The sequence below is a fragment of the Myotis daubentonii genome, chromosome 5 (assembly GCF_963259705.1).
Source record: "Myotis daubentonii chromosome 5, mMyoDau2.1, whole genome shotgun sequence".
Taxonomy (NCBI): domain Eukaryota; kingdom Metazoa; phylum Chordata; class Mammalia; order Chiroptera; family Vespertilionidae; genus Myotis; species Myotis daubentonii.
The window spans coordinates 83,721,356-83,736,968 of record NC_081844.1 but is presented as its reverse complement, the minus strand read 5'-3'; the positions used below and the strand labels follow the sequence as shown (position 1 = coordinate 83,736,968).

The 15,613-nt window shown below is 46.9% G+C and overlaps 1 protein-coding gene across 2 annotated transcripts; it reads left to right on the top strand.

The window, feature by feature from the left end:
- The first annotated feature begins 37 nt into the window (after nt 1–37).
- On the top strand, nt 38–15,599 carry HDAC3 (histone deacetylase 3). 2 transcript variants are annotated; one of them, XM_059698702.1, is made up of 15 exons: nt 38–185; nt 276–358; nt 1,622–1,764; nt 6,251–6,332; nt 6,460–6,516; nt 6,638–6,693; nt 7,094–7,227; nt 7,736–7,816; nt 8,209–8,282; nt 8,440–8,504; nt 9,686–9,775; nt 9,902–9,960; nt 10,205–10,284; nt 10,593–10,750; nt 14,968–15,599. In XM_059698702.1, exons 1-15 carry the CDS (start codon nt 131–133, stop codon nt 15,035–15,037), a joined length of 1,287 nt encoding a protein of 428 aa, XP_059554685.1. In that variant the 5' UTR covers nt 38–130; the 3' UTR covers nt 15,038–15,599. The 2 variants fall into 2 exon arrangements, with proteins under 2 accessions (XP_059554685.1, XP_059554686.1); XM_059698703.1 differs by lacking the exons at nt 38–185; nt 276–358 and adding an exon at nt 402–419.
- Nucleotides 15,600–15,613: the final 14 nt, after the last annotated feature.

Below are 15,613 nucleotides of genomic sequence, written 5' to 3'. Positions count from 1 at the left end.
CTAGAGGAGGCGGGGCCTGGATTCCCGGTTCCGCAGAGGCCGGCGACGTGCTTACGCAGCACGTAGGACGGGAGGTGGGGCCGGCAGCCGGGCGGGCGGCTGAGGCGCGGGGCCTGGTCCCGCGGGCACCATGGCCAAAACCGTGGCCTATTTCTACGACCCGGACGTGGGCAACTTCCACTACGGTGAGGGAGCGAGGTGGCACCCGAGGGGTTCGGGACGCGGAGGGGTGGAGGCTGGGGCTACAACTGACGAACTCTCTGCTCTACTCCCAGGGGCCGGGCACCCTATGAAGCCTCACCGCTTGGCACTGACCCATAGTCTGGTCCTGCACTACGGTCTCTACAAGAAGATGATCGTGAGTTCCGCCGCCTCTGCTGGGGATCGAGGGTGGGGGCGAGCTGCGGCCCTAAAGCCAAGTAGGCCGCACTGAATGCACCGAGTGAGACCCACCCAAGAGTGGGGGGTGGGGGCAGGCTGGATAGAAGGAACCAGGAGCACCCCCACCCCCACATGCGGAGTGCTGGTGAGCGCACCCACCGCCTTCATGGGAGTTACTCTTTCACCTTAGGTCAGCCACCCTTTGACCTCAGGTGGACTCACACTGGGCGAGTTAGGGTGGAGTGGGGCTGGTTTGAAGACTGAAGGTGTTTTTCTCCCCAGCATGTTGGGGTGTGGGCAGTGCTTTAGCCTCAGAGAAGGGAAAGGGGATGTGAGGTTTACCCTCAGTTTCTATCCCTTTTCCTCTGCAACCCGTCTCCACCACCAAGGAGCTGAAGCTCCAGGGAGGACCATAGCCCTCCGTGTAAATGTGTATGTGAAGGGTAGCAGATGTCCTGGGTATTGCCTTTTCAACCTAGAATACCCCCACACAGGTAACCACTACCCAGCCCTTCATCTCCCAGGAAAACATGCTGTCTGTCCCAGGCTTGGAATTTGTAGCTGTGATACCCGGTTATAACAGTTAAGCTCAGCCCACATGCGTTGCAAGGGGAATTAGTCAAAGTATGAATGAGTGTCCACTGCTTGTGCTGAGGCACAGACAAGTGAATTGGTCATAGAAGAGATAGAGGTGTTGTTGGTGCGTGAATCTATGAATTCCTGAAATCTTGTGCTGGTATATACCTATGCACATTTTCTAGGGAGAGAAAGGCTTTTTGGTTTTGCCCAATTTCTAAAGAAGTATGTGACCACCACCCCCAAAACAAAGATAAATCTCTGGCTTAGCACCTGGGTACTTTGAGCTTTAATTAGAAGATGTTCATACATGCCATATGATTTGATTCCAAAAGAACTCAGAGACAGAAAGAGCAGAACCAGAGCCCAGGGGAGGAGACCCAGGGAAGAGGGCAGTGGATCGGGGCTCACCGTTAGAAGGTAGGAAAGGCTCCGCTGGAGGTGGGAAGGAAAAAGGCAATTCCAGTGGTCTTTAGGGGACTTGATCATAATAAACCACTGGGCTTATCAGAGCCTCTCTTCTGCCTCAGCCTAACAAGGACTAGGGGCAAGGGTACTGCAGGTGTGGTTTTGGATAATCCCCAGGACTGGTTCAGTGTAGGTGGCCTCAGCTCCATGACTGAGACTGACCCTGCCTGGATTCACCTTGTGTTTCTGTCCTGAGGTCTTCAAGCCATACCAGGCCTCCCAGCATGACATGTGCCGCTTCCACTCTGAGGACTACATTGACTTCCTGCAGAGAGTGAGCCCCACCAATATGCAAGGCTTCACCAAGAGCCTTAATGCCTTCAACGTGGGCGATGACTGGTGAGAAGACTAGACCTTTTGATGCCAGGCATTTCAAGAACGCTTGAGTGAGGTCTTGGAGGCAGTACGTGGGAAGATGCTGAGTCAATGAGCCATCATTTACCCATTGTTTTATTCAACAAATATTTATTGGTCATTTGCTCTAGGCCAGGCCCTGTGCCAAATGCTAGGGATGCAATGATCAACAATAGCAACATTTTAATGTTATAGTTGTGAGTCCTGAAAAGGAGAGGTACATGACAGCATATGAGGGTATATATGAGGGAGAATTACCCAGCTTTGGGAGTCTGGTCAGTGGAGGCTTCCTAGAGGAAGTAGTAAAGATTGAGCTGAGATCTGAAGAAAGAGTAAGAGGTAATTAGGCAACAGTGGTTGGGAGGAGAGAGAGTGAGGGGAGGAATGTCATGGGCAGTAGGGATGACATGTGCCAGGCTCTGTGGTCGGATAGAGTATGACTCATTTGAGGAACAAAAATGGCCAACCTCAGAAGATGAAGAGAAGAGTGATCTGAATTGAGGCTGAAGTGATAGGCAGGGCCTTTAAAAAGTAGACAGCCTTATGATGAATTAGAGTTTTTACCCCTAGAGGAGAGGCAAGGCTTCAAAGTGTTTTAAAAAGCAAGAGAGCGAGTAGATATGATCCAGGTTTACATGATTGGGCTTGTACCATACCAGGAAAACTTAGACCCTTTGGGAAAGGGAATGGATGAGAAAGATAAGCCCTGATCCTTACTTACATTCTAGTGTGCACCCTTGAAAATAGAGTGACCATAAAAGCTATCATTTACTCAGTTTATTTTTAACCTTTTTATTAGGGAAAATTTCAAACATTTCTGAAAGAATAGTACAGCAAACTCCATACATCAGTCATGCAGCTGCAACACTTCTAAGCAAATCTTCATCTGTATCCCCTCACATTAGATTATCATTTTTAAAAAATTTTATTTTTAATTGTCATCTGAGGATATGTTATTTTTACTGATTTTAGAGAGAAGAAGGGGGGGAGAGAGAGAAAGAGAGAGACATTGATATAATAGAGAAACATCTTATCAGGAGGCAACAGTTGCCTCCCTCACATGCCCTGACTGGGGATCAAACATGGGATAACACTCCAACCAACTGAGCCACCCTGCCAGGGATCACGTTAGATTATTTTAAAACAATTCCCAGCCCTGGCTGGTGTGGCTCAGTTGGGTGTCATCCTGTGCACCCAAACGTTGCCGGTTCCATTCGAGGCAGCCATTGTATGTTTTTCTTTCCCTCTCCCTTCCTCTTTCTAAGAATCAATTAAAAAATAATTCTCAGATATTATGTTCTTTTATCTGTGAATACTTTATGTATCTCCAAATGATCCCCTTAAAAAATGCACAATGTTACTATCACACCTAAAAAGTTAGCAGTAATTCCTTAATATCGGAGATGCAATCAGTATCCAAATTTTTTCCAATTGTCTTATAATTTTTCTTTATCGCAATTGATTTATTTATATCAGGATCTAAACAAGGTTCACACATTACATTTGGTTGATATGTCTCTTAAAATTCTTAATCTGTAACATTGCTTTCCCTTGAATTTACTTCTTGAAGAGACCAGGCTGTTGATCCTGTAGAGTTTCCTACAATAGCTACCATGAGGGCTTACTCTGCTATGCTGAGGATTGCTGCTACATCCACTTCTCACACTAACCCTGAGATGTAATAGTCCTTTTCCTGGTGTTGGGTGTACTGAAGTTTGAAGAGATTTAGGTAACTTGCCTGAGTCACATAACTGGTCAGTGGAGGTGGCAGAATTCAAATTCAGAGCCCAGGTTTTAAAATACTACACTAATCTGTTTCCCTAAAATATCCTATCAATAGAAGTAGCCTGGGCTGGAGAAACACACACCAATGCCTCAGGCTGGCATTGAGCACCTCCTGGAACGCCTTATGTTCCCCCTTCAGCCTCTCCAAGGCCTTACCAGCCTTCACACCACCAGGAAGTTTCACACCACAAAGCCTGTCTTGACCACTCCAGCCGCAGAGGTCTGTCCTGCACACACTGCACTGTCATTTGGTGTTCAGTCACATGTTGCCTTGGGTGGTTTCTTGGTTTTTTGTTATTGCTGCTACTGCTATTTCTGAGTTCACTTTATAGGTCTTGGATGCAGAGTCAGCCCTCAGGCCACAGCTGGGGCCCCGAGAAAGCCCTTTGTGTGTGCACTTAGGGAATGCTACTATTGGGCCCTTTGCGCAGCATCATAGTGTCAAACTTGGGCTTATCTGTATTTCAGATGAGAATTAGGGATTTTCCTTTCAATTAATTTCTGACAGTTTTCAAAGTAATCTAATATAAAAGCTAAATTAACCGCTGGCTGGTTAGCTCAGTTGGTTAGAGCGTGGTGCTAATAATAAAAGCTAAATTATACTACAAGGCTTTTAATGGGGGAAAAACACACAAACCAAAACGGTCCCAGAACTGTCCCTTCCACCCATAGATCCCTCTCCCCAGTGGCAGCCACTTTTAGCTTCTTTAGCTATTTCTTCTGATATTTATCTTTGCACTTCAAAATAATAATACTAACTACTGTTACTAATAATCTAATACACTTAGGTAATGCCTACTGTTTGTCAGGTGCTATTCTAAATGCTTTGCAGTCATTAGCTCATTTAGTCTCAACTACCCCTATGAAGCAGGGTCTATGACTGTCTCCTTTTTACAGATGAGAACACTTAGGCACAGAAAGCTTTCTCTTGCCCAGACTCACAGTCATTAGGTGTCAAAGAGTCAAGGTTTGAACCTAGGTAGCTGCCTCAGAATCTAGGCTGTTAAACATGCTACCATTGTATACTGTTTCTTATGAGATGCTCATATTGCTATTTCTTCATTTAGCAATGGTCTATTAAACTCTTATAATTGAAGATGAGCATTTAGTCTCCTTATACTATCACCTGGCTTCCCCTTCCCTACCAGCTTCAGAATGTAGTTATATAACAATTTTTTATTAAATAAGTATTCTATGTTTATATTTTTTTTAATTTTGAAAAATTCATTTTACCATTGAGCCAAATAGTATACTATGATTTAATCTTTTTCTTGTACAAGTTTTTCTTTTTCCTGGAGCTGATAATTTCATTGTTTATTCATTTGCTTGTTTAGGTGTCAATCACAAATTCTTCTCAAACTCTTTGAGAAACTATAAAACTCCCTACACCCCAGCCAGTGTAGCTAAGTGGTTGGGTATCAACCTATGAGCCAGGAGGTCACGGTTCGATTCCTGGTCAGGGCATCTGCCCGGGTTGCAGGCTCGATCCCCAATAGGGAGCGTGCAGGAGGCTCTCTCATCATTGATGTTTCTGTCTCTGATCCTCTCTGAAATCAATAAAAATATATTTAAAAAAAACACTCCTGCCCTAGCCGTTTGGCTCAATGGATAGAGTGTTGGCCTGCGGACAAGGGTCGATTCTAGTCAAGGGCACATGGTCGGGTTGCAGGCTCTATCCCCAGTAGGGGGTGTACAGAAGGCAGCCGATTAATGATTCTTTCTCATTATTGATGTTTCTATCTCTCTTTCCCTCTTCCTTCCTCTCTGAAATCAATAAAAATATATTTAAAAAAACAAACACTCCCTACAATTTTCTTTTTCACATAGTCCAATGTGTCGGCTCCACTATGTCCTTGGAGACCTAAAGTGAGGGATTGTTTAAAGCATTTCCTTTGCTGAAGGTCAAGTTTATGAAGGTATAATTTGCATACAGTAGAAATCACCCTTTTTAGGTATACAGTTCTGAGAGTCTTGACAACAAGGTCATTTATCCCTCAAAGGTTCCTCATGCCCTTTTGAAGTTAATCCCGTCTCTCCACATTAACTCTAGGCAACTACTGATCCTGAGGTCTGTTCCTATATTTTGCCTTTTTCAGAGTGTCATTTAAATGGAGCTACATAGTATGTAGCCATTTGTGTCTGGCTTCAAGCTTCTCTTTTTTATAAAAAATGAAGATGCTAATAATGATAGATGACATTTATTAAAGGCTTACTGGGTTCTACACACTGTGTTAAAGGCTTTCTGTGGGTTATTTCATCATTACTATTTTGTGCATACTATAGGAAGATAACTTTCTTTAAAATGTGTAGCTATAAAGAACATTATTGAGCATTATGTTAAAGTGATATACACCGAAGAAACTTTTAAGAAAAATAGAGCTCAACATTCCCTTTCAACTTGTTTCCTCTTTGTGTGCACACTCAAGTACCTAGAAGCTGCCCGCTTCTCTCTCCAGCTAGGGTACAAACTTCCTGACAGTGTTAAATCCTTCTTTACTTCCCATCAGGGCTTGGGACATGGTTTGGTCCAAAATATTTGTTGAATACATTTGCAGATAACTTGATCGTGTAGGAGGGGGAGAGCAGCTTATTAAAGACTGGAGGTTGGAGGGGTTTGGGTTGGGGGGAGGTGTAGGGAGGGCCGGATAGAGGTAAAAGGGCTTCAACTTGCTCCTCTTCCCTGCAGCCCAGTGTTTCCCGGGCTCTTTGAGTTCTGCTCCCGTTACACAGGCGCATCTCTGCAAGGAGCAACCCAGCTGAACAACAAGGTGACCACAGCCCTGAGTCCCATTCCCCCTTTCTGTGGCTGACTGGACTCAAGGGCTTAACCCTGACCATGAGCTCCCATCTTTGGGGGTGGGCAGGAGGACTGTGAGTTGGGTGTTTGTTTTTTAGATCTGTGATATTGCCATTAACTGGGCTGGAGGTCTGCACCATGCCAAGAAGTTTGAGGTGAGTGAGGAGGTGATGGGGGAGACTATAGCTACTCCAGGGTTGGTGTTGAGGATGACAGTAGGGGGCAACTGGGTGGAGGAATTGTTCCTTTCTTTACAAGACCACTGTCTTGCCATAGGCTTCTGGCTTCTGCTATGTCAATGACATTGTGATTGGCATCCTGGAGCTGCTCAAGTGAGTAACCTGGGAGGCAATGGAGGGAGTTAATCAGACTTTTAGCTGACGAGATCTCAGACTGCCCTGGCCCTGACCCAGATCTCCATCCCCATACTCGCTTCTCCCAAATTCTTCATGCTTTGCTTAGGCTGCCTCTTCCTGTGCTCTGCTGCAGATTCCCTGTTGCCTGCTTACATTTCAACCTTCTCTGCACATCCCTCTCCTGTCCCTGCATCCAGGCTTGAGCCCCAGGGTTGCCCATAGGGAACTGGTGGTGTTAGGTTTCAAGTGATTTTGGTGAAATTGAGTGGAAGCAGACTCTTGATAACCCCAGACCTTGTGTTTGGGAGGAGTGGCTGGGGGATTTTCTTCCTGGGGCCCACCTCTGCCTCAGACCCTGGCTTTGCCCTCACCCCAGGTACCACCCTCGGGTGCTCTACATTGATATTGACATCCATCATGGTGATGGGGTCCAGGAAGCCTTCTACCTCACTGACCGGGTCATGACAGTGTCCTTCCACAAATATGGAAACTACTTCTTCCCCGGCACAGGTACGGGAATAGAAATGCCCATCCCTTTCTCTTTACCATCACTGCCTCCTTCTCAGACTTCAGGTCTCAGCTCAGCTGCCCCTCCTCAGAGAAGCCTCTCCTAACCACCCAGTTAACGTATTCACCTCCTTGCCCACTACTCTCACATCACTCTGCTTGTTTCTCACAGAGCACTCACTGCTGTTTGTATTTATTGTGGTGTTTTGTTTACTGTCTCCCTCATTATGTTTACTCACAAAAACATAAGCTTAGTGGTATTTCCTTCATTTCATTAGTTCTCTTTATTGCTGTATCCCCCATGCCTAGTACATAGCTTGGCCCCTAGTAGGCCCTCAAAAAGTATTTGTTGAATGAATGCAAGTTGCAGGAGACTTAGTAGCTCTAGGGAGTGTGTGGTGCAGGTATGTAGATGGAATGAGAGGCCCTCAGTGTTGGTTGGGTTGAAGCAGTTGTGTTGTGGATGCTTCCCATATGTGGCTGCCAGCCCCCACCTCCCACTTCCCTGTAGGTGACATGTATGAAGTTGGAGCAGAGAGTGGCCGCTACTACTGTCTCAATGTACCCCTGCGGGATGGCATTGATGACCAGAGTAAGTACTGAAGTCTTCTTCCTGCTCACTGGGCCCCTTCTTTCTCTCCTTGAATTAACCTCTTCTGCCTGGTATTGCCTGCTGTTGGGCCAGGTGTCCTTCAGGATGAATGGCCTTCAGAAGGACCATGAGCCGACCCCCCTCACTCCCCCCCTCCCGGAAACTGTATGCAACACATTATGTGTATGTGCATTTTTCTGGGAAAAGGGTCATTAGCTTTCATCCACCAGTCCAGTGGGTCTGGGACCCCTCCAGAAGTTCAGAACCAATGGTTTGTTTCCTTGGGTTGCCTCTTTCCTCGGCTATCTGCTCGCTCAACCCCCTTTTTCCTTTTGTTTCCTGTCTCCCCATCCCCTTGGGGTGCCAGGTACCCATCTTTGGCCCTCTCCCAGGTTACAAGCACCTTTTCCAGCCGGTTATCAACCAGGTGGTGGACTTCTACCAACCCACATGCATCGTTCTTCAGGTAATACTGCCAGTGCCTGAGTAGGAGGGCTCTTCCTAGGTTTGGAAGAAGAGAGCAGGAAAGAGTCAGTGGGGAAGGGAAGGGAAGAAGGGAAGTGCACCTGGGACATTCTGATCAGTTACCTTACCGCAGCTGCCTGGGCTTTTGCTTTATGCAGTGTGGAGCTGACTCCCTGGGCTGTGATCGATTGGGCTGCTTCAACCTCAGCATTCGAGGACATGGGTGAGACTGACCCTCCTGTGACTCCCACAGGTTTTGAAGTGGTTTGGACCTCAATACAAGAGAGGGGGTCATGGAAAAATGAGTCTTACCTCTTCTTGAAAGTCAAAAATAGTGCCAAATTGTACTTGAACCAGAAAGGTCACCTTAAACAGGGTACCCCAGCTGGTCATTTATTCACAATAGATTTTTATTAAGCTCCTGTTATGTTCCAGGCATTGTACAGGAGATGGGGACGCAATGGGGAAACTCCCATGAACTTTACAGTTTAGTGTAGGAAACAGACAAAACATGAGAAGCAAACCAAGTAGATTGTTATAAATCCTATGAAGGGAAAAGATGGGAAGCTGAAATACAGGATGGCAGTGGGGAACCTACTTTTAGATAGTACGATTTGGAAAGGATTTTCCGGGGAGTTGACATTTGGATTGAGAACCTGAAGGCTACAAGGAGTGAGCCGTAAGAGCAGAGAGAAGGCTGTCCCAAGCGGCGGGCAGGGCCCACTCAGAGGTTCTGAGGCGGGGAAGAGCTGGTGTGGACCTCTCTACTGAGGCAAGAACACAGGGAGTAAGCTGGCGGTGGTGTGAGGCGAGGTCTGAGGTCAGCAGTGGCGAGGCTGAATAGAGCCTTTGGACCTGGTCAGGAGTCTAGATTATATTTCAAATAAAATGGGAAATCATTGAAAGATATGAAGCAGGGAAGTGCCATGATCCAGTTCATGTTTTAAAGTGACTACTGCTTGGGAAAGGTTTGGGTTGGGGAGACGGGAGTGGAAGTGGGGAGACCAGTTAGGGAGCTATTGGTGTTGTCTAGGCTGGAAATGTGGTGCCGGGCTGAGATGGAGGAGGTAGTGATGGAGAGAAATGGATGATTTGAGTTATATTTTGGCTTTAGACGTGATAGCCCTTGCTAGGCCATGGATGAGAATAGTTGATTAACAGGTAGGGTGCCAGGATGGGTGTATAGAATAGGAGTGCACTTTATTTTAAAATTTTTATTGAGACACAACAGAAATATAATAAAGTACACATATCTCAAGGATATAACTCAATGGATTTCACTGCCTAGATCAAAATATAGAACCTATCTAGTGTCCTTGTGCCCCTTTCCAGACAACACCAAGAGGTGTGTACTTTGGGTTTTCATAACTACCTTTACCTAATTCCTTTGGTTTCTTTTAATAGGGAATGCGTCGAATATGTCAAGAGCTTCAATATTCCTCTCCTGGTGCTAGGTGGTGGTGGTTATACTGTCCGAAATGTTGCTCGGTGCTGGTAAGCACACTCCCTGATTTTCCTTCTCCCCTGTGTCCAGTGTGAGCTAGGGGCTCCCTGAGGGCTGGCAAGGTGGGCCCTTCAGGCCACTTGCTCAGCCTGCCCCCTTCTGCTGGTTGGTTTCAGGACGTATGAGACATCGCTGCTGGTAGAAGAGGCCATTAGTGAGGAGCTTCCCTATAGTGGTAAGGACCACCCCATGTTACCCTGACACCAGGAAGGCTGTTCTCACAATGGCCTGGCTTGAAGGCAGAGAGGAAACTGATATTCTCAGAGCTCTACAGACTAACCCCCTGAGCTCAGAACAGTGAAAAGATTAGGCAACTATAATGTAGGGATTTTGGATGGGAAGGAAAGAGATTGGGAAGTCTGGGGACCTGATTGTCTGTCTGAGCCATACTCTCTCCGTCAAATCTTTTCCCTCCAAAGAATACTTTGAGTACTTTGCCCCAGACTTCACGCTCCATCCAGATGTCAGCACCCGCATCGAGAATCAGAACTCTCGCCAGGTCAGTAGTTTGGAGAAGCTGAGCACAAGGGTGGGGAGCCCAGGAATGGTCCAGGATGTGGGAAATCAGAGAAACCAGAGAAGAAAGTTATCAGCCATCACTCTCACTGATAGCAGCTAGAGGAGGATTCTAAACAGGTTAAAGTAGAGGCAATTGGGGGTGGGAATAGGGACACTGACCAGTTGGGGTACTCAAAGTAGGATTAAGAATGGGATTAAAACTAGGATGATGGGGTGAAAGGCAGCTAGAAGGGTGGATGCCCTGAATCACTGCGAGCTGCTCACTCTCTATTCCTTAACTCCAACCAGTATCTGGACCAGATCCGCCAGACGATCTTTGAAAACCTGAAGATGCTGAACCATGCACCTAGCGTCCAGATTCACGATGTGCCCGCAGACCTCCTGACCTATGACAGGACTGATGAGGCTGATGCAGAGGAAAGGGGTCCTGAGGAGAACTACAGCAGGTCTGGGGCAGGGACAAGAGCGGGGGGGGGGGGGGGGGGGGGATTCTAGCAGGATTGTCAGGGAGGTGAAGAGGGGAAAAGTAAACTGAGACATTAGCTTAATTTTCCCTGGCTTACTTCTGTAGTATGCCTACTTTTCAGTCTGCTGCTATTTCACACTCTTTCCCCCCCCCCTGTTTTTAATGACATAAGCAACATATATTTACTGTAAAATTTTTAAACAGCACCAAAATATGTTAAGTTTGCATTTATACAATCCAAGACCCAGTCCACAAAGTAATCACTTTTCGTTTGATTTGTTTCTTTTCAGATAGGTTTTTCTCTATAGATTAAATATACTGTTCAACATGCACAGATAAACAAAAATGTACATGTACACTCATTCTCAGAGTTACGCAGTTTTCTTTGTGTGTGTTTTTTTAATACAAGTTGGGTCATTCTTTATGGGTTGCTGTACAACTTACAACTCTTACAACTGGTTCTTTCTGTTTTCTTTTTTACAAAGCAATGTGTGTCTTCCCATGTCAGTATATATAGGTCTGCTTCATTATTTTATCAGCTCTATAATATTCTATTGTGTGGATGTAGCCTCACTTAACCAAATACCATTGATGGACATTTACATATTTCCCATTTTTTTCATTATTACAAAGAATGTGGCTATGGACCCTCTTTTATGTACATCTTAGCTTGCTTGTTTGAGTAGATTAGATTCCTAGAATTGTTGCTGCTGGGTCAAAAGCTATGTGTGCTAAATTTTTAAATATTTGCTGCCAAATTGCCTTCCAAAAAGTCTGTAACAGTTTATATTCTTGCCAGCATCTTACTTCCGGGTTTTGAGCTGGACAGGTCACTGCCGGTATACTGCTCTCTAAGACCCTTTGATTTCTTTCCTCTGTTAATTCTTTTAGGTATGATAATTGTATTGTGGTTTTTAAAAAAGCCTTTATCGTTCTGAGATAGATACTAAAATATTTACAGATGCAATGAATTAGGGAAAAAAAGACTAGCATAGAATGTATTTTTAATCTCAAAGTAGGCTTTTCTGGAAAATGAAGGGGAAAGACAATAGAATCCAGAAGTGCAGAAACAGATGCACTTAATGGAGAACAGATTTCCTTATGTGACTGAAGGATAACCACAGCTGGATACTTGCAGGACATCTGGTCCTGCTCCCATGTAGTGTCAGAGGTTTGAACTGGCTCTGCTGCAGAGTCTGATGGGCTTCGTTTCCAGAATCTGCTTCTCTTAGAGTTCACTCTTCCAGATGCATCCTCTGGAGCTGGGCTTCACTGCTCGGACCCTTGGGACTACTCCAGCCTTCCTCCTCCATGAATACTCCCTTATTCCTACTCTTGGTTGAGGAAGTATCTGAAGCTAAGGCCTCAGGAATTCCTTTTTGACCCATCATCTCCTTTAAAACTTTTCCAGGTCATTGAGGCTTAAATTCTGGAAATTGCCAAAAGGAGGAACGTAAACACAAGTTTTTACCGTTTTTTAAGAAAATGAAAGTCAAAGTGTGACCTTTTTGATATCTGGGCCTAGTTTCTGCATTGTATCCTCCCCTCTCAACAGCCAGCAGAAGCCTCAGGCTTCTTCCTGTCCTAAATCCTACCTCTCTGTCAGACTGCCCACTGAGTTCCTGTTCTTTCATGTCTCCAGTTTGTGTATTATTTGCAGAATCTACACTAATAAAAGAGAAAAATGGTAATTGGCGTACGACGATACCCTTTTCATTGGCTAATCAGGGCTATATGCAAATTAACTGCCAACTATGATTGGCAGTTAACTGCCAACAAGATGGCGGTTAATTTGCATATGTAGGCACAATGCAGGGAGGTGAAAGGGAAAGCAGGAAGAAGCCCCCTGCCACTGACAGTGATCGGAAACCCAGGGGGGAGCTAAGAACTGGGGGGCAGGGCCAAGGCGGCCCTGGGGCCGCCTTGGCCCTGCCCCCCAGCCGTGATCGGAGAATCAGGCGCCTTTGCCGCCCTGGCCAGTGATAGCAGGAAGTAGGGGTGGAGCCAGCGATGGGAGCTGGACACGGTCGAAGCTGGCAGTCCCGGGAGCTAGGGGTCCCTTGCCTGGGCCTAAAGCGAAGCCCACGATCACGGGGCCGCTGCAGCTGCGGGTCCCCGCTGCCCGAGCCGGATGCCTCAGCCAGAGGCGTTAGGCCTGGGCAGGGGCGGAGCCTGCAACCACGGGGAACTGGGGGTCCCCTGCCCAGGCCTGACACCTCTGCTGGAGGCCTCAGGCCTGGTCAAGGGGCCGATCCAGTGATTAGTGATCGGAGGGTGATGAGGGTCAACTCCTCTGGCCGAGGCATCAGGCCTGGGCGGGGGGCTGAGCCGGGGATTGGGGGGATATGATGGTCCCCTTGCCCAGGCCTGAAGCCTGGGTCAGAGGCCTCAGGCTTGGGCGGGGGGTGGAGCAAGCGATCAGAGGGAGATGGGGGGTCCCCTGCCCAGGCATGATTGCTGGGCCAGAGGCCTCAGGCCTGGGCGGGGGCCAGAGCCAGTGATCGGGGGGAGATGGGGGTCCCCTGTCCAAGCCTGACACCTCTGGCGGAGGCGTCAGGCCTGGGCAAGGGGCCGATCAGGCGATCGGAGGGTGATGGGGGTCTACGCCTCTGGCCGAGGCATCAGGCCTGGGCAAGGGGCAGAGCCAGCAATCGGAGGGGTCTGGGGGTCCCCTGCCCAGGTCTGATGCCTGGGCCAGAGGCATCAGGCCTGGGCTGGGGGCAGAACCAGTGATGGGGGGAAATGAGGGTCCTCTGCCCAGGCCTGACACCTCTGTCAGAGGCGTCAGGCCTGGGCAAGGGGCCGATCCTGCGATTGGAGGGTGATGGGGGTCAATGCCTGAGGGCTCCCAGTATGTGAGAGGGGGCAGGCTGGGCTGAGGGACACTCCCCCCCCCCCCCCACACACACACCCAGTGCACGAATTTCGTGCACCGGGCCCCTAGTAGTGGTAATAAGAGTTATCACTTTTTGTGGGTTTGCTAAGCATCAGACTCAATACTAAGTGCTTTATAGCAATACGTACATATCATCATTCCGTTGCCATCAGACAATCCAGTGGATTCTAAGGCTCAGAGAGGTTAAATAACTTTCTGAAGGTTCCCCAGCTAGTTTAATATCAGGGATGACATTCAAACCAGAATCTGACTCCACACATTGAAACCTTGTGTGCTTAAAAGTAACTTAGACATTGCTTACCAGGCAGATAGGGCTTTTCCTGACTTAGTTCCCCAGCTTCTCTTTGATGACTTTCTCCCTTCTTTTTTTTAAAATATATTTCCTTATTGATTTCAGAGAGGCAGGGAGAGGGAGAGAGAGATAGAAACATCAATGATGAGAGAGAATCATTGATTGGCTGCCTCCTATACACGCCACACTGGGGATTGGCCGGCAACCTGGGTATTTGCCCTGATCGGGAATTGAACTGTGACCTCCTGGTTCATAGGTCAGTGCTCAACCACTGAGCCAGCTGGCTGGGCAAAAACTCTCCTTTCCATTGCACTTAGAAGGAAATCCAGATTTCTGACCATTCCTTTAAAAGGCCTTGCATGCTGGCCCTTACCTACATCCCTGGTCTCATCTTTTACCAGCTCTCCTTCATGCTCACTGTTCCCAGAGATCCTGGTTTCCTTGCTCTTACTGGAATACATCAGTCTCCTTTCACCTTTATAACTTTGTGGTACTTGGTGGGTATTTTTTGCAGCTCAAAATGGTCTTCCTGAGAACTTTAGCCGGTTCCTTCTCATACTTCAGGTCTTACTTTCTTAGAACAGCCTTCCCTAATAATTCTTCCTGAAAATTTTATCCGTTTCCTTCATCACTCTGTCAAATCTCCCTTTATTTCATTTTATTCATGGTACTCTCCATTATCTGAAATTATATTTACTTATTTACTTTGTTAGTTATTGTGAGTCTCGTTTATTAGGTAAGTTTTTAGGGATTGTCAGAAATGTTGTCTGGCTTATTCTCTACTAATGTAATGCTAAGGCTCATGACAGTGTTAGCACAGAGTAATCTCAATAAATGCTTACTGACTACATGAATGGAGGAATGACTAGTGATCAGTCTCTACTAATAGAAGGGGAGGAGTGCTTCCCTGACAAAGGGCCTTAAGAAGTGGCTCCAGAGAGGGTGCCTATGTGGGAAAATATTGGAGCTTGAAGAGTGGAGCCCTCATCTCTCTCCCCTTGCTTTGCAGGCCAGAGGCACCCAATGAGTTCTATGATGGAGACCATGACAACGACAAGGAAAGCGATGTGGAGATTTAAGAGCAGCTGGGCTTGCTGTGCCCCCAAGGAATCCCTTTTTACCTCTTAATTGGGTGGGAGGAAAATGGTGTGGGTCCCCCAGCTCTGGACCTGTTGCCTTCACTGGTTTTACCAATGCTAGGGGACTGTTTGGAGACCACATCCTGTTCTCAAACCAACTATCTCCTTTCTTCTCCCTCCTAAGGCCTGACAATGGTACCTGTTTGGGATTGGATGAGACAAGGATAGGGCAGTGGGCCCTAGATGCCAGTCTTAGCCCTTCTGGCCTCCTTATTCCTTCCCTGCTTCCCTCTAGCTCAGAGACCGCTAGGGTTGAAGGAGTAATCAGGACTGAGGTTGCCTCTGGCTTCCTCCTCTCATGAGTTCTACTGCAAGCCTTCCTTCCAGTGCAGGTGAAGAGTGAGGGGTTTTAGAGAGTCAGAGCTTAACCCCTTAACCCCAGATGATGGGAAGTACATTTTTGAGTTGGGGGAGGATGTGAAAATCTCCTGTTCTAACTTTTGGCTTTATGTCCATTTTACCACTGTTTTTATCCAATAAACCAAGTTGGTATTTTTTTGTACCTTTTGTCTTTCT

Excerpts from the sequence above, each read along its gene's own strand:
- HDAC3 (XM_059698702.1), top strand. The coding sequence starts at position 131 with ATGGCCAAAACCGTGGCCTATTTCTACGACCCGGACGTGGGCAACTTC. Across the intron at positions 1,765-6,250 it reads TTCAACGTGGGCGATGACTG|CCCAGTGTTTCCCGGGCTCT; the intron begins GTGAGAAGACTA and ends TCTTCCCTGCAG. Across the intron at positions 7,817-8,208 it reads GGATGGCATTGATGACCAGA|GTTACAAGCACCTTTTCCAG; the intron begins GTAAGTACTGAA and ends GCCCTCTCCCAG.